Genomic DNA, 18,634 nt, shown 5'->3' with positions numbered 1-18,634 from the left:
GGTCAACGTCTGATGCTTGCCCGCACCAGAATTGGCGTGTGGGTAACTTTTTATCACAATAATAGGCTTAAAATCGCATACACTAGCTCATGGTGTCAATTAAAGTATAGTTTTGGATACCGCTACGGGAGAAACATTGCTGGCGCCACCCCATTCCTTGCGAAGCCGGTCCTGTGCGGAGCGCGAAGAGTCGGAGCTAGGCGTCAGCTTCTCATGTAAGCATTCGAAGAAAAGGAACAGTCAGCTGCTAATAACCTACAACAGCGAAAATGGAAGACCAAAACAAATTCTAGGCCTTCAGGGTTGTCGGCTTTGGCAGAAGGCATCACGATACCCGGTAATCATATGTAAATTAAAACAGGTTTTTCAACCTTGCCGAACGCTCGAACGCGTTTTGTCACATCACTTTACGTTGTCAAGGCATGAAAGTTTGCCGACATGCACTATAGATTGCAAAAACTGTAGGTTGAGTTCCAAATAACCCAGTGGGTATATACGCGCGTGCTGATTCTATACCGGGCATCTAACCAGTATGGAGGTTTATTGAGCAAAACGAGTCACGTCTTCGTTAAATTTAGAGTAACACATATATGTTTGTTAAGGCCTGGAGGGATATTCCGGAACATTTCGCACAGCCATATCTTCCCGATATTCGGATATGCGTTATAGGAAAACTCCACTCAAGAGGAGGAGGAGGAGTGAGGGGAGGAGGGGAAAACTTTGTTCAACAATTAAATCGATCTGGTTAGTTGGCCGGGTCCTCAGTCCACGACAAAAGAGTAAAAGTAATTTTCTTCAAATCATAGAACGCCATCCCGTATAGAATAGGATTTGTTCTTCGCGCCTGGAAGGGTTGAAAAGCAATAAAGAGCTACTTGGAATTCTTCTTCGGTTTCGAGTCTTGTAATGTATGCAGGTATACTATTTATTGCGTTAGTTAGCGAGTATATCATGCCTTCAACACCGTAATCATGTCAGCATTGTTCGAGTTGAGAGTCAGTTCGTTATGATAACGATATAATTACGATAGAAATTCGGAGCACAAAAGCCGCCTTCGAGTACTGTGGTCCACGTTGTTTCGGGCGCGATCGCGGTGGCGTAGCACAAACCTTCTCATTGTATTTGCATGTGAATAAACAAGCACGCTGCGGATATGCACCTTCTTGCATGCAGCCGTAATGAAAGCCAATTTGTGAAGAAGGGAATGTATGCCATACAAAATGGAAGAAATATTCACACGACCTTTGTGAGGCTCCCAAAAATCCCAAAACCTCCTAATAAGAAGTTGGTGACGGCGCAGAAAAATTAATGCGTTGGGCAAAAAAAAAGCAAGAAACATTAATCCGATACAAGACAACAACGAAAGAAACAGAGGAAAGCCGCTTTATTTCATGCTGTGCGATGAGCGTGTAGAGGCCCCTGCTTGGTACGTAGTATTAGACTGTTGAGTCTTCATGAGAGCATCTCAAAAATACTGAAGGGAAGCCTACGCATTTTGAATACTTATCGAGAAGCTTAGATCGCTGATCCTCGCGAATAAGCAAGAAAGGACGAGTTACAATCTCCTGACCGATCTTCTTCCGAAAGGACGATCTTCTGACCGATACTCTGAAGAAAGTTGTTCTCTATCTCTTCGTGTGTTGCAAACTTGTGGGGGATACAGCTTCAAATTATTCAGATGCGTCAGAAGCTGGCAAAATAACTGAGTCGCTAGAAATAGGTTTTTAACGCACTACAGCAACGAAGCGGGCGATTTCTAGCCCAGGCACTGTGCCCCTCACAAGCGGAGTGTAGCAGACGACAGCGGCGCGAATCCCTAAGCCGACGTCAGAGCCAGGGGGCGCCACTCAAAGATCTCACCGCCAATAGGCCCCATCCACGCAGCAAGTGGCCCCATCCATCAAAACGCGGCCCTAGGATTGGTCCACTGTTTCGATTTTTTTCTCTACAGTTGCGCCATCTGTCGGTGACAAAATAAACTATACATTGAGCTTCGCCACGCGAAGACCAAGGCGAAAAATGGTATTTAGGTGCTTACGTAAATTCCTTGTTCAGAAAAAACCGAACGTGTTCAATCATGCAGGTGTATTATATGCATTCTAAACCACAGTAGTAAAAAAATACGACCATACGGTCAGCGAGCTGCGTCGTCGCTTGCGCATTGCCGTCGGCTGCGCGTCATGTGCGGTCTTCATGCGGCGAAAACAACAGTTAAAATGTCACTTAGACGGCTTTAGGCAAGCTTAGAAGAATTATTTAGAGCCGCTTGCTCAGCTACTGGATTAGTTTTGGCACACAGTGCGCTGTAGGCACAGCGAGAAGTGTCAACTTAGTACTTCAGGGCGAACATAAGTTGTGCCCGAGTGCTCGCACAAACGCCGATAGGTCTATGCTCGAAGTTGCCGCTGTGCCACATCACCCAAGCCGGATGCTACTCCGCACGGCGCCAATAGGGTGTTACTGGGAATATTTTGAACATGGCACAAGCCGTTTCCCTGTTTTTTTTTTTTTTTTGGACTTAATATCCATATAAACGACTCCAGCGACGACAAACAAACTGCGTCAAAAAAAGCATACGAAAGCATTTAGCAATCTCCTTTCAAAACGCGCGCGCCCGTTGACATCCGGGTCCGTCGCTTAGGCGGAGTGATACATGAGCTATTGCTGTTCTTAACTTGTTCCCGAGTATAGGCAGTTGCGCAGACGCAGAAACAACCGCAACTTAATAACTGCAGTTAAAAAAGCAATGAGTAACTTATAAAAGCACAAAAATAAAAAATTGTATGCATTTTCCCGTGACTAGGTCAGGATATACCGGCTGCTTTGGCGGCGATTGGTCGCTCAGTCTCGCCATGGGAGCTGCCCCGGGTGGACCGTTTGGGCGTAGTGGTAGTAGAAAACGTTTATTATAGCGAAAGGGAAAGGGAAAAGGGTGGTGGTGGAGCGTACCTAGTCCAGGATGCCTTTTGACAGGGCCTTCTCGATGGCCCGAGAAACCAAGGCCCTGTAGGGGGCCTGGTCCGGGCAGGTCAGCTCAGTCTCCCACTGCTCCGTGGTGGGGAAGGGGGTGGGTTATGAGAGTGGGTACAGGAGTGTACGAGGTGGAATGTCGTGAGTGGGGTATCGCAGTGTTGGCATTGACGAGGGCAGATAGTGGGTACGATCTGGTGGGCGATGACGTGATTGTAGAAGGTACCGGTCTGAAGGCGACGATAGATTGCGGCTTGCTGGTTGGTTAGGGAGGGTGCAGAGGAGGGTAGCCCCGGCGAGTAAGGGTGTAGTGAGACAGAAGGGCTTTGTACATATTATCGAGAGGAATTTGGAGAAGCCACAGGCTGTCGTCCAGTGGCCCAGTTGTCCAGTGGCCTAACTTTCACGAAACACTGCGGGCATGGTCTTTCCAAAACCAAGCCAATTTGACTTTCCGCTCGTGACAGCTTGTGACAACCGAACCTGTTTTTTTACAGAAGCAACAATCCACAGAGAAACACGTCCTTTTTTTCCCTATTAGCGCCGAAATGGAAGCGCACATTCGTAGTCTTTTGTGCATAGCAAATGCTTAACCACGTATTTGTCGCACGAATCAACGGCACACGCGCCGCCGACCAGAGGTACAAAAGCAGATGGTTTGGACTGTTCGAAACTTCCCAGATTCAGGAACGGAACCGGACTGAACACAAGTTACACGCCTCCGCCCTTACTTATGCGTAGACGGTAATTTGCCCTTGACTCATTAGAGAGCCGATGGCACCGCGTCGATCGGGCCGGTGCGGTACCCGGTAGCCGACCCGCACCACGGCGCTTGCGCACAGGTGCAGAGACCGGTGCTACGCATGCGCAGGGGCCGTGACCGTGTACCGGGAGCCGCACCGTGACAGGTTTTCCGCTCTGCAATACCTCTGTATTAACCTATCTATAGTGACTGTACACGCTCCAGCTGGTGGTCTCTCTCCTGTTATAGCCACTAACACGAAGCTTGCGCCGCCCACCGCGTTTAGTGGACCCCTGCAAAAAACACGAATGCTTTACCACAGCACCAACTCATTATTTATTTGTTATCAATACTTTCCCGCGGTCAGACTGTGCGTGCGGCTGCACAGCGTTTGCAAATGACGATAATATCTTGTAGCTGTCGCTGTGGCTCGCATGACCTATGGGGCCGGTCATCTGCGATCTTCTTTAATGAGATATTGGTATCGGCTACGGGACGCAAGTAATAGCGCGAATTTACCCAAAAGAAGTATCTTGTACGCGCTGTAACTTGTACGCGCGAGTATTCCGGGGTCCAAGTATTCCTTGAACCATGTCCCACATCGTAGACATTTGAATGACTGAGTGATGATGGCGACTGTAGACCACATTTATAGTTTTATAAATAAAGTTGGAAATAAATTGCTGATATTTTTTTCTTCAACACTGGACAGAAATAGCTTCATGTACGCTGAATGAATATTCTTCGCGTACAGGCATGGTTTGCCGTATCTTAGTGACTACAACTGACCTGTCTAGGAGACGTTTTAAATGCCTGGGTGAATTTGCTAGAATTGTAACTCTGCCAAAGCAATTGGATGTCGAGATTACCTAAATAAATTACGGGTATTCTCCCCTTGAAGGAATCAACGTAACAGTCAACGGCAGGGACTCCGGAAGGAAGGAGTGGGGTGCTAAGCTCCTCCTGTTGCTAAAAAGAAGGAGCTCGGTCACCCAGTCCTTAGGGCGTCTACACAAATAATGGGTGTAAGGCACAGAGCAACAACAAGACAGTAGGGCAAGCACCGCTTCTTAAGACGGGGAGGCACCAGCACAAGCGCTTGGCCTAGGTTGACCTAGTGCCATCTCTAGCTCGATAAGGAAGCACGCGGCCTCCGTCTTCCGAATTTCACTGCGGAGCCAAGGAATGAACTGTGGTCGCTATCATTACGTCGATTCGGCGCCGCTACTATCTCCATCGCCACCGAAGCTACGAAGCTTAGTAAACATACACGACGACGTATACAGCTCTGCTTCTCAAGATCAACAAACCCTAATGCCGAATGGCAAGAGCTACAAAAATGGCAAGGGAGGCCGCTCACTCGAATGGGGTCGGCCTAGCCCTTGCAAGAAGGCCGACATCAGGCCAGTCTTCTCATTTTGGACCAAAAAAATCTCTCTCCCTCTCTCTATCCCTCTCTCGTAGTACGCGTTGGTTGACATTGTGACATCGGCTGATCGCTCGCCCGCGCCATCCGCAATGGGCCGTTTCACCTTCTATTTGTATTATTGCTCCCTGGCCTAAGACAAAAACAAGCTTGCAAGACGGGCCCAACGCGGGAGGCGCAATACGAATGAGTCCTTTACATATAACGAACGGCAGGTCTGGCAAGATTAACTTCGCTTAATTACCCATTCGCCTTGTTTCTGTTTTCTTGTAACTTGTTAGTGACACATTACTATCACTGAACGTTGGCTGTTGATGTATGAATAAGTAAATAATTTTCTTCCCATAAATGTATTTCTGTTTCAGTTACATCACGCATCAATACGCTGTCACGTGCAGTGGCCCCGGAGACGATGCGATCGCTGTTACCCAACTAAAAGAATAATAGCCTTAACTATCACATTAAGTGGGACGTTTAAAATGAATAAAGAGCTGTTACTCAAAATTAGTGGAGTTAAGATTGAAGATTCAGATGAGGAAGCCAGGGCAGAGTTCGGTGAAAAAACTGCCAGTTTGACAAGCCAAAAAAACGCCGTCTGGTTTTTTACCGGTAGAACCTCAAAATACTCACAATCATCACCAACACCATTATCGTCATCATTTATTGACTTCATCCTCCGGGCTGTGAAACACATCCGATGCCTTTAGCCAACGGTACACAGTTAACCCGTTTGGGAAAGGCGGAGGAGGACGAGGAAAAACTTTATTGGTGGCAAAAAGTAGATTTTCGTCTTCCCAAGTGAGAGGAGCCCTCATTCCAGAGCCCCTGCAGCTTTGGCTGTCGCCCGGGCCCTCTCGACCAGTCTGCGCTGATCTTCCAGGGTCGAGCTGGACAGCACGGCTTCCCACTGTTCATTCGTTGGATTGTCATTCACGGGCACTGTATTAGTTTCGGAACAGGCCCATGTGACGTGGTAAAGAGTAGCTGTTTCTCGCCCGCACAGTGGGCATTGATTTGACGGATGGACAGCGGGGTACATCGAGTGGAGGAGGCTGAGATGTGGGTAGGTGTTCGTCTGCAACAGGCGCCATTCTACTGTCTCCTCTTTGGTTGGGTGTTTGTGCGGCGGAAGAAGAGAGCGGCGACTTAAACGCTGATGTTGCAGAATATCATGATATGTCAAAGGGATTGGCACTGGAACTGTGGATTGGTCGTCCTGAGGTGGCGGGGCCCGGATAATCATAGCTCGGGCTGATGCATGCGATCGTTCGTTCCCGTCCAGGGCGCTGTGTCCTGGTGTCCAGGTTACTGAAGTTGTGGGTAGTTGACTGGGCGAATGTTTTGTCAGAATTTGATGGGCGATTTTAGATATTCGGAAAACTGTTGAGACACTTGTGTCGGGCTCAATGCGCATGAATGGAAACAGGCTTCCTGCCAGTGCAGCGAAGGCAGTTGCGCCAGTGCTCCGTCGGCAGTGTGAAATGCGCTCCTAACGTTCTCCCAAGCTTTGAAAAAAATTGGTAAATTTTGGTCGAAATCTATTCGCAGAGAACGTTAAAGCCGACGTTGTAAGGACAAATACGAAGTTCAGTGGTTCCTCAAAAACAATAAAGCTCAGTTTCGTTTTATTTCCATCCGAAAGTGTTTACATTTTAAGCCAGTTCTGTTGCAATTAGCACTGACGGCAAGATAGATAACAAAAAGACATGCGTATAGGTCAGGAAAACTCATAGAACAAGCGATATCGCGTACGCTAAAGCAATCACAACTGCGCACGTGAGTGCAACGTCCATGTTAATACTAATCGCACCCCGCACGCGTCCTTGCTCGGACAGCGTTGGTGGGGCGTGAACCGGCGCCATTCTCTTGGGGAAGTCCAGGATGGCTCGCCTGGCGCCTTCCCACGAGTGAGGGCCCTCAAGCCGGAACTGGTAAGGCAGGCAGGGCCCGAAGACGCAGTGCCGGTACAACACCGGGTCGGTCACCGCCATTCTCTTCAGGTTGGGCTTCGCTCCAATTAGGGAGGCCAGCTCGTCCATGTATGCGATCCAGTAGACCTGCGGCGAGTATTGAGAAAGGAGAGCTATGGTTGGCACAGCAGCAGAAGAGTGACTCCGTCGCGGGCAAACCGACACAAACAAAGAATACAAAGCCCTTCCACGTCTCTGAAGATGAATGCCCCCCGAAGCTGGCACTCTGGTGGGTCAGTAAAATTGACAGTTGAGGTAGTTGGAGCTGATGCATCGTTAAGTAGCGCTTGAAACAGGACGAAAGAAAGAAGACACAAACGACGGCGCTCACTCGCAACAGCTTTTGTTACGCATAAACACAAATATATACTCAGACTGAACACGTGCCAAGGACAAACCCTCGAAGTGTGGTTTGATAAACACAATATTACACCGGTTACAGGATTATGCTTCGAAAAACATAAGATCACAGTGTTCACATACAACAAACAACCCACAAAACGCCTAAGTTAATGCAGTCGGTGAGAAAAAAATTCTTTTTCACGTAATGCCACCGACGCGCGGTTGACACACTTTTCATCATTATTTTTTATACAGAAAGCTTCCATTTTCTCTCGTGTCAATTGGGTATTGTGCCGCTACAACACGCTTGTGTTCTCAACTGGTGGACAACAACTCTGGTGGGATTGCTTATGTTGGGGTTTAGCTATATTGAGGACTTGCTATGTTAAAATTTCAAGGACGGTGGCATGACCTCTGCGTCACTAACACAGAGGTCGTGCCGCACAGGGTCTCACAACACACAGAATTGCTGGGTAGAGACAATGGTGTATTACTAAAGCGTAACCGCACTAATCACAACGCAAGCTCTAGGGCACCCCGCGGGTGGCCGCTGAAGCGCGCACAGAATCGCACTATGTCAGAGGTAAAGGGACGCCGCGCATGGCGAGGAGTGCACACGACTTGGAAGAGAGGCGGGGGTGGTGGGGAGGAGTGTCAAGTAGGGCTGTAAGCGTACTCTCTCCGTGGATAGTCGTGCTATTGTCACGAGAAGAAGAAGAGCCGGCTGCGCGGGCTCCCTCATGGCCGACATCGTGTATATAGTGTAAATACATCGTTCGCATCTTCTATGGTTCATTTCCTGTGTCCTGCCGCCACGTAACATGTTTTGGTTAGATTGCGGAGGTCATCCCCATCCTGGCCCCAGCTTCCCTCCGTCTCGGCTACTGCACATCGCTCAAAGGGTCTTCGATAGCGTTGGCCCGCCCCAGCCACGGTGAGCCATGGACGCACCATTCCCCAGCCCCGTGTCCCCAACCTATGGCCTGGCGAGACCAACCGAAGTGACCAGTCGCGACCTGAAGAGAAGACGACGCCGTTCCCCTGCCTTGAACTCCAGCGCGACTTCGAGGAATTTGGACGTTGCTTGGACGATGCCCATCCAGAGACGGGGGAGACAGACGGTGCAGTCACCGAGCACATCTGCGGGTTTACCCCCTGCGTTTTCGCTAAATTCCACGTGATAGCGTCACGCGACCTCTCACCGCGCTTTGCGCTGCTTTGACGGCACGAGTAGCGGCCGTGTGCGCGCCTTGCGCACGCGCTAGGAGTTACTAAAAATTAAGTGAAGCTCACACCAAAGCATGGCATCTCACTTCTCCTCCGTCTCTGCAGCCGATTTCGTCGCCTCCGTGGGCGGTGGCAGAGATCGTCTAACACCGGGTTGAAGCTTCCTTCGATTTTATATTAAAAAAAAAACATCTTCCGCTCATGCGCTTCACCAATACAACTGAACCAACCACCGTTCATGTATCCTGCGTTGATTTAACCTTAGCAAAGCATATCTCTTTGCAGTAACAATGGGTGTGGTTAAGTGCATTTCAGTTGCCTCTGTTTTCACTCTCTCTAAAGCCACGAATGTGAATTCAAGTGACATCACATGGATAATCGTTGTGGGTATCGTTTACAGCTTCGCTTTGGAACCACTTTCAGAAGGTGGATTGGCGCACATTTTTTTGTTATTGGTAAGTGTCACACGGCGATACGGCCTGCTGATGCCCGTTTATTCGAAAGCGGAATGTGAAGTCAAGGGCCAAGCTGTGGTTACTTTTACAGCGAAGCTATCTATAACTGGGATTAAGAAGATTATCTGCGGCAACCGAGCTATGTAGGGAAGAATAGCATGCGAGCGTATCGCCACCTTGGGCCGCCCACGCAAATCGCCGATATCGCAAAACTGAGGGCCAGTCGTTCAGCGTATGAAAAAAAAAAAAATCCGTAAACATAAAACCGCGTTCTAGAGAATTCATATTTTGACATAAGGCGCCTTATATTGTTCCTGGAAAAATGTATTCTCCGCCCTGCATTTGTATTTAGAGGTGAAGCCGACGTCAAGGGGTCAGTACAAGCTTAGACTTTGTAAGTCGGCTTTTTCACACTGCGTGGTGCCCAGTGAAGCACGAGAATCTATGAAAACGGTATGATAGGAAAACGGCTCTAACTCTTGTATTATCAAAAGTATACTGGAACAAATTATGCGATAATTAGCCTCTTAGATGGCTCTACCATTACACTGAGTTTCATTTCCTGGTCATAATCACTTGACAGTGACGTTTCAAAAGTTGCAGAATTAAAGTCTGCTGTCAATACATGGTAGTCTTCAGGGGCAGTATGATTGCAGAAAACAGCTGCAGCTGTTCTCAAAAAATTACCATAAAATGTTTTAGGGAAATTAGCCACTAAGACGGCTCTAAAATTACGCCCCACAGCTACGCTGGTCTTCCATTTGCGGAGATTGGAAGCGCACTGAACTTTTTGTTTCCCGCGTTAAATAAAGGAAAGACCATGGAAAATTAAATATCTGCACAAATTCAGAGAATTGTCTACTAATTACTGGCATTCTTATGCCGCTGTCCTACACTGCGAGCTCTTTGCTAATAGTAGCCAGAGCCATTGGGATACTTTAAGCTTTCTTCTGTATCTTTTCCTCGGTGGTGTAATTTTATATCATTATAGCGATTAGTGAGCCTTTACATCGCCAGTTATGTATTTTTCCGCAGATTGGAACACATTGCGGGGTTGGTCCGTTTTCTATATTTTTATTGGTATTAGGAGCGTTTTTAGCGAACTTTTCTTGTTTAATCTATGGTTTCTCGATGAGGTGGATAAGATGCATATTTCTGATTTAGCCAGGTAATTACTGTAAAATATTTCTGTTTTCAATTTCTAGGTTATTTGAGATTCTATTGGACCTATTATATCCATTTAGGCAATTGTAACTATCAAACATGCTACTTCCGCCAGTTACGCATTTTTCTAGAAATGCAGGGCGTTACACGGTTTACTCATTATTGCTATTTATAAAGACGACGGTCTTTCTTGGGCTGCTTAAACGCACAAATGTTGTTCTGTCTGTCTGTCTGTCTGTCTGTCTGTCTGTCTGTCTGTCTGTCTGTCTGTCTGTCTGTCTGTCTGTCTGTCTGTCTGTCTGTCTGTCTGTCTGTCTGTCTGTCTGTCTGTCTGTCTGTCTGTCTGTCTGTCTGTCTGTCTGCCTGTCCGGCCAAAGTGAAACAAATGCTGCACAAAAGGTCTCTATACCCACAACCAAACATAAATGTCTAATTCCAGTGTCAATGTTTATATTTGTCGACGTTGTTGAACAATGACAACACATTACGCAAATATGGGGTAAAATATAAATGCGAGTGACACTTGCAGTGTTCCTTTAAAACAAATTCATGGATGCTGTGCTTGATTTTTGCGATAGCAAATTCTACATCCACTGAAGAAAAAAAATTCACTCCGTGGTCTGCTCTCGCCCGGGCCACAATATCTTCTGGCGGCATTTTAAGAAATCAAACGCAAACAGTAACGAAATGTTCAACTGGATAGGTTCCCCGTGCCACTTGGAACGCACGTGGAGAAAAGCAACGTGGTTCTATAAGTTGAAGTACGGCGCCTCGATTCACGCGAGTCTCTGCTGTACTGCAGCGCCGGTATCGAGGCACGCGACCTGGTGAAGTGGAACGCGACAAATTTTATTTTACCTCAGCAAACCTCCAGCGTGTTTGCCTTGGGACGAGCACGACCGGAGAGGAACAGCATGAGAGGTGAGCGGAAAAGCGAAGCGATGCATTTACGTAGCAAATGTCGCCGAAAAACGAGTCTTTCATCGATATTTGCAACGAAAGGAGAAGATATGTGGCCATTTTTTTGTTAACGTAGCACCCTACTTCTTCACCGGCCTTTTTTCACAGTCTTTGTTTTTTACACGAGATGTATAAGATGCATTGTCTCATTTCGCGGGTTCATTTTTGTAATTTTCTTTTTAGTTCTTTTTGCTTTTTGGTTTTTCAAAATTTTGTCCAACCAATTATCTGCATATGCTAAAGTCGCTTCGGCCATCTGGGCTGAGACACCCCCCTTCCCTAACCTGACCCTGGTGTCTCAACAATATTGTTCTCTCTCTCTCTCTCTCTCTCTCTCTCTCTCTCTCTCTCTCTCTCTCTCTCTCTCTCTCTCTCTCTCTCTCTCTCTCTCTCTCTCTCTCTCTCTTTCTCTCCTCAATGTTTTTAGGATATTAGAACGAATAAATGTGTTACTTCCGCCAATTCTACATTTTTGTAGAAGCGCAGTGCGTCGTGTCACGGTCCGGTTAGCGAAGCACCCGGAAAAGAAGGCTGCACATTAAAATCCACATTTGAAGTGATGTAGGGTGCCGACCGAAAGTCACTTTTCGGTGCCGCGGTGGTAAAAAGCTTAACCAAATAGTTATGCAGCATCAATTCGTCAGCGGGCATTCTACCTCGAAGTAGGCGATAATCTCGACCACCCTAACAAGCCCACGCTCCTCTGGAGAACCAAAATTGGGCAGCCATATAGCGCGACATGCAACGAAGGCTGTGTGCTCCATTATTCGTATGCCTCTGCATCTCCCCAGTACTGGATCGCTCAGAAGTAATCGTAGAACGGAGGAGTGGCCAGAACGCACTGCGGCACCGCCTATAGGAACGCCGATTTGAAGCTACTTGTGCCGTTCTGGCATGCCTGCACTTTGCCCTGAGCCCTGTGTTATATGTGTAGTCGTCGCTCTTCTTGCGTGTATGGCAAGTTTTCACAGTTTTCAGAGGGTGCCGCCTGGCTATGCAATGGCGCTGCATATACATTTCCGCTCGGAGCCACGGAGGAAGCGGCCACAGAAACACCGCTGTTGGTTTCTAGGAAGTTGCGCCCTTGGAAACGCGGCTTCTTGCGCCCTATACAGAGCAAACATCAACACCCTGCTTACAGGCTGCACAGTAATGCGTACCTAACGTGTGAATTTTTGCCGGGCAGAAGCGTTTTTTTGCACCCTCTGTGAGAACAATCTTGAGCTAAGTAACAGCCGTCACTGGTAGGAGACAAAATATCGCGAAGAAAATAACAATCTAGAGCAAATAAAATGCCTCGAAGAGAGAAACAATTTCTGAAGCGAAATTCTTCTTCGAAATAATAATTAATTTCCTATACATTTGCTCGGGTATTCTGCTAGCAATACTCTGCACCAACATTTCGTTGTCGGTTTTCTTGTATCGCAAAGGCGGGCCCTGAGAAGCGTGTTAGGCAGGCAATACTATGAAGCATGTGAGCAGGACATCGATGGTTGCGCTCTAGAGCGTACAACGAGACACGTTTTCAAGCGCCTAGCTTCTTCGAACCCTACGGAAGCAGATTCGGCAGCCCCCGATGGCTACGAATGCCAACGTAACCGAAGGAATCATACCCCCGAGCACTATCCTTTGAAAACTGTCAAGCCCCGTGATACACGCCAGCAGAGAAGTGATTAAATTTTTCAGACAAGCAGACTGTGCAATGGAGACGTATCCCCAGGACTCTCATCGTTACTCACCTTCGGCGTTCCTTTCTAGGCGGCGCCGCGGGGCAGTGCGGCCACCTCTCCCGCACTCCGTTTACTTTTGCGCGAATGTGTAAATTCATTTAGTGCTTGTAGAAAATTTGAATACCTTAGTGTAATGGTGACATTCCACGGCGAATGCATTGTGGCTTCGATCCATTTTCAAAGTGACTGAGTCGATACCTGGACGTACCCGCCGCGGTGGCTCAGTGGCAGAGGCGTTGTTCTGCTGAGCACGCGGATGCGGGTTCGATTCCCGGCCGAGGCGGCCGCTTTTATGATGGAGGCGAAAAGCAAAAAAGCCCGTGCGAACGAGATTTCAGCGCACAATAAAGATCCCCAGGTGGTCGAAATTTACCCCACGCCCTTCACTACGGTGCGCCTCATCGCCTGCGTTGCGTCTCTGCGTTAAACCCTACAATCAAGAATACCAGGACGTTGCCGACGCCAAACCAAAGCTTCCGCCGTGCATTGACTGTTTAGAATCTTTGCGACTTACTTTTGTCGGCTAATACGTAGTTTGGTTATCGGTAGCGATTGTTACCTGAGATGCATAGCGGTCGCTCTTAATGGGTAAATGGGAGGCCCGCTTGGTGGCCTCGTCCCGCTGCTTGTCGACGTCCGGAAGCGCCAGCCTCCCAGCCAGCACGCGGGCCACGTAGCGGGACTGCATCTCCGCCACCGGCCAGAAGCCGCCTATGGGCTCCACGATGCCCACGAAGGCCACGCTCGAGTCCTCCACGGGGAAGATGAACTTGTACAGCTCGACACGGCCCTCGCGAACACTGCAAGCCACTTCCTCCGGCAGGAACGGCATCTGCTTGACGTAACCCGTGCCGACGATGATGTCGTCAACCTCTGCCTGAGTGCCGTCCTCGAACTCGACAAAGTCGGCGCCGACTCGGCACACGCTGGCGCAAATCTGCGTGGTTGAATGCCTCAGGGTGAGACACGAGGGAACTCACACTGGTGGCTGCGTGGCTAGGGTGCTGAACTGCTCAGCTCGCGGGGTACGATTCACGCCGCGGAGGCCGTTTTATTTTAAATCAAATCTTTACAACTTTCGTCCAGCGGTTTCACCGCGGATCCGCCAGTTCACCTTTTGACAGCAGACACACATTCTGCGACACACCCCTCGTACCACATCCCATAGTTCGCCAGGCCTGCTTTCGGCGCTGCGCACAAGGGCCCTTTTTCAGTCATTCTGCTCAACCATAAGCCGCGGTGGCCGCGGCGGCTGTGGCCGATCAGCTGATCGGGAGCCGACCACCCCCGCAGCGTCCCACGCATGCGCCGCTGGGTCGCCCCGGGCTACGTGACTCGTCTTGCGCCGCGTTCACCGTGAAAGAGGAACGCCGCGTTCACCGTGAAAGAGCAACGCCGCGTTCTCCGTGAATCACAGCGAGGCCGGGCCTCCTTCTGTAAGCGTTGCACGGTATCGAAAGGCTTTGAGCCGTGGTCGGCAATACAGCTACATCAAAGATTAACCAAGCGGAACCAAGACTTAATAAGACTAGGCCAAGCTTTTGCTTTGCATATCCAAGGTTAGCTCAGCTAAGCTGCAGCCATTTTGTTGTTGGTGGAGAGGAAAAACAATAAAAAAGGCCCAGGTGCACACATCTCGAAGGACGTGAAAGATATTCCCTGCTCTGTAAAATATTCTAGAGGCCTCCACTCTGGCGCCTCAGAGAAAAGTTGTAGCTTCGGCACTCAAAATCACAAAAAAATTGATATTCAGCAACATCTCAGAGAAGTCAGCTTTGCCGATAGGCTCAGTGATCTTCTAAAAATTGTTACTCGTGCTTCCTTATTTCACAATATAAACTTAACGTTATTTTTTGACACACACGAAACTTCCCCTGGTACACCTCAACGTAATGTACCTACATGATTGGTAATATTCCCAGCCGAGAAGCACATTTACTCATCGAGACACCAAATTTTTTTGAACGCGATTAAAAAAGAAAACCTTGAAAAACCACTCACATTCGCGCACGATGATCTTTAAATGCGTGGGTCATGCAGTAGTAATTCACATAGGAAGGTTAACAGGTGAGTACCCCTAATGACAGGGGACTCACCTGATCCCGTTCCTATTTGACTTACTCATTCCTGACGTACGCGCTTAAAAAGCATCGTGCACGAATGCGAGATGTTTTAAAGGTACCCATACATGGGCACAACGGCATAGTTTGCTTAATTTAGATATATAGCACATCTTTCCTGAAATAAAAAAACCACAAGCAAGGCATTTTCATTTATCTATTTTTCATTAGATGGCGCTAGCGGTCTTCCATGCGCGAGTTTTATTTTTTTTTTATTTCAGTACAGAACTGACATGTCTAAAATAGGCACACTACGCCGTTGTGCACGTGTATGTGTACTTTTAAAACATCTTGCATTCGTGCACGATGCTTCTTTTTAAGCGGTGAGGTGTGCCGGTCAGGTTATCTCTAATCTTCGGAGAGCTCCACAGAGGCCGTTTATTTTCACCAAGACATATTGGAACCAAACTTGCTCTTAGAATTAGGCGGACACCTCACACAGAGTTGGCAATCGACGTAAAGCGAAGCATTACACCTGTTCCCCCACATTGATATCGTCATCTGCCCATTTTAGGGGTGAAGCCTCTTCGGGGCTCGGGCTGTCGGCGTCTGATGTCGTCGTCGTAACCGTCGTCTCATGCAGTCACGGTACTAAAGCGCCGGGACAGTCGCTTACGCCTCGCTCTGGAACGCTTCGTCACGCGTGCTAACAAAACATATGGACACTCTTTTACGCTTAACGATAGAATGCTTCGTGCTCCATAGACACGACACTTTTACAGCAAAGCTGTATACCTCTACACCCCAACGGCTTCATCTGCGTTGGCAAAAACGCCAAGGCACCCAGAGTACACTTACGCACTGCTTGCTTCGCCCCTTCTCTGGTTTTAAAGGGGCCCTGAAAGGCATTTTGAGCACACTAAATGAACTAGCGCAATCGCTAGATTGGGTCGCCAACGTCACCTGTGCCAAGTATTACTCTTTTACGCGCAGCGGAAAGCTCACACTTTTGTTGCAAAGTTTGTCGCTTTTTTCTCACCCTTTCCTTCGTGTTTTTGGACGCCGCCATCTTCACATGTCTACATCATCGATTCCCAGATGTTCGTCATGAGCTAGACATCCTGCTATTGGGCGGCTTTTTCACGCACTTCCGGCAAAGAGATGAGTCGTCTGCTCAGCGTCGGCTCGCCGGCTGATCTGCCAGCGGAGTGCCGGAGTGCTTTGACATTTTAAGACAAACGAAACAAGTGTAAACAAACGCTTAACCGTTTGTATTGAATGCAACACGGCCATAACACGACGTGGATTTTATCTTACGTGAGTACGTACCATAAAGAAAGTCCCGTGGCACTTCTTTGGTGCAATCGCAGAGAACGCCCTGAGCCGAATGCCAGGGTTTGACGCGTACATTTTATTCAACTTCAAAACAATCCAGAGATGCGTTTCGAACGAACGCAACGTCACAACATGCGTTGCAAGTCTGAACCGCGATTGACAGACGATGAGTTGCCTCCTCCTGCCCGTCGTAAATACGGCACTCACCTCACACCCGGTTTGCGGGGACGAGCAGCAAGTCACAACTCTGGCGCGCAAGCGAGAAGGCTTTTAGCCAGGCACACTGCACATACCCCATGCGAGGTTGAGTGGTACGTCGTTCGAGAAAGATAATCCAGACCATGGGAAGCACTATCCACCCGCAGAAGTACAATGTCGCATTTCATCGCGAAACGAACGCGTCCACAACACACAGGAGGCGATGCACACACACACACACACACACACAGCTTCGGTCGCTGCATTGGCTTAGCTGCAAGCTTCGTTCGGACAATCAGCGATGCTACGACGATACAGAGCTGCGTGAGGACGACGTGCTAACCACTTCACGTATTTAAAAACACAGGGGCAAAGAACTAGGTTCATCGGAAGCAAAAAATCTTTCCTCCATTATAGTGCCTGAAATATACTGGCTAGTGTGCCGAGGGCGGGCTCCAGGCGGGCGCCGGGAGCGATGTACGCGGCCGTCTGCCGCTTGGGGCGCTGCCGCGCGGGAGTGTGCGCGTTCATCCGGCCCGAGCAGATCGCGCGGTTACCTCCGAGCTGCGTAGCAGACGGCAGCGGCAGAACTTTCCATTCCCGCTTGCGACGAAAGCGAGCGAAAGCGACGGGAATTCTGTCGCGCAACCAAAATTTGTCCCGACCATTCGACAAAAACGATCGTCGCGCGACAAAGCGGCGGAATTCCTGCCGCTCTCACTCGCTTTCGTCGCAAGTGCGAACGAGCCTTTATGCGCAATCTCCGCCCCACATAAAACAAGCTCTTGCTTGTCGCCTGAGCATACGGTTGATATCTGACTACGTTACACTGCGCTTGCCAGTGTATTTAAACGATGTGACTAGGTTTGAAACGTACGCGCTCGGCGTGCAGCTTTGTAAACGCAAGCGGTTTCACATACGCACGCTATTTTGCTGCTAATAGAGTTTTAGTACAGCGTTTGTGGCCTTTGCATACGCTAAACGCTAAATTTTTGCGTCCCGCTACGTGACACCGCGATGGGAGTTTTAGTAGAGCGTCTCATCAGTTTTGCGTAGCGACATACTAATGCATACGGCGCCATCTGTCAAATGTTTTCCGAAATGTCTCGCCGGCTGATCTGCTAGCGGAGTGCCGGAGTGTTTGGACATTTTACGACTATCCAAACAAGTGCAAACAAACGCTTTCCCGTCAGTGTTGAATGCAACACATGGGTGCAGCTTGTCAGAACACGGGTTCTCGCTGATCGAGTGCAGCGTTGGTTTGCTCTTCGCCTTCACGTTCATCGCCGCTGATAAAGCGATCCGATCCGGCACGTTTTGTGCACGGGTTCTGTGTCGGTTGAAAATGTCTTTTTTCACATGCCGCCGGTAGTAGGAATTACAACCACCGCAAAATAACACCCGGCACCAGCGGGGCCACATCTGAGACCGCGCTTTTTGGATAAACAGTGCGCGGTGCACCAAAGGGAACGAGCGCACGATTCTCCCCACGCGGCTGCGAGTTCGCCGCCGATACCAACTGCAGCCCTGCAGCTACGTACACCGCGAAAGGGCAAGGCCCGGCCGCACACATGCGGCCAGGTCATTCGTTCGCTTTTCCAGCCTGTGTCCATGGTGTCTACAGAGATGAAAAAGCCGAAAGAGCTGGCCCGTAGCAGACGGCAGTCTGTGGGAGCGCAATAGCGGAAGTACGTCACCGCTGAGGAGCGGAGCATCATGGGAGGGGAGGCCAACAGCGAAGAAACAGTTGAAAGGAGGAGCAAATACGGCGCGGCGATAATTCGCAGTTTTTGATTTACGATTTCTCAGCTAATACTCATCGCTTTAACAAAATTCTTGCAGGAGGAGATTGCTAATACATTGCTTTATTTGGTTACATGTACATCCATGCATCGGCGGAAGGCATTTCAGGACCCCTTTAAGTGCAGTGGAGGTGGCCCTTGAATTCTTTACGGTGGACGCACATTTCCTCGAAGGTGGAAATGCCGCGCAGTAGGATCTAACCCCATCGAACCTCACGTTTACACACTCGCAGTTTGCACAACGAAGACGTTC

The 18,634-nt window shown here is 48.9% G+C and overlaps 1 protein-coding gene across 1 annotated transcript in view; it reads right to left on the bottom strand.

The window, feature by feature from the left end:
- Nucleotides 1–6,741: 6,741 nt before the first annotated feature.
- LOC144173659 (flavin-containing monooxygenase 5-like) overlaps nt 6,742–18,634 on the bottom strand; it is a 34,578-nt gene continuing 22,685 nt past the window's right edge. Inside the window, exons 4-5 of the mRNA XM_077701992.1 lie at nt 13,546–13,923; nt 6,742–7,195 (exon numbers count right to left, since the gene is read on the bottom strand). Coding sequence (XP_077558118.1) covers nt 6,866–7,195; nt 13,546–13,923 — 708 coding nt within the window. The 3' untranslated portion in view covers nt 6,742–6,865. The remainder of the gene's footprint in view (nt 7,196–13,545; nt 13,924–18,634) is intronic.

This window comes from Haemaphysalis longicornis, unplaced genomic scaffold, assembly GCF_048455015.1.
Source record: "Haemaphysalis longicornis isolate Haplotype H1 unplaced genomic scaffold, Haemaphysalis longicornis Haplotype H1 scaffold_3, whole genome shotgun sequence".
Lineage (NCBI taxonomy): Eukaryota > Metazoa > Arthropoda > Arachnida > Ixodida > Ixodidae > Haemaphysalis > Haemaphysalis longicornis.
The sequence above is the reverse complement of the archived record's forward strand: the minus strand, read 5'-3'. Positions and strand labels throughout refer to the sequence as shown.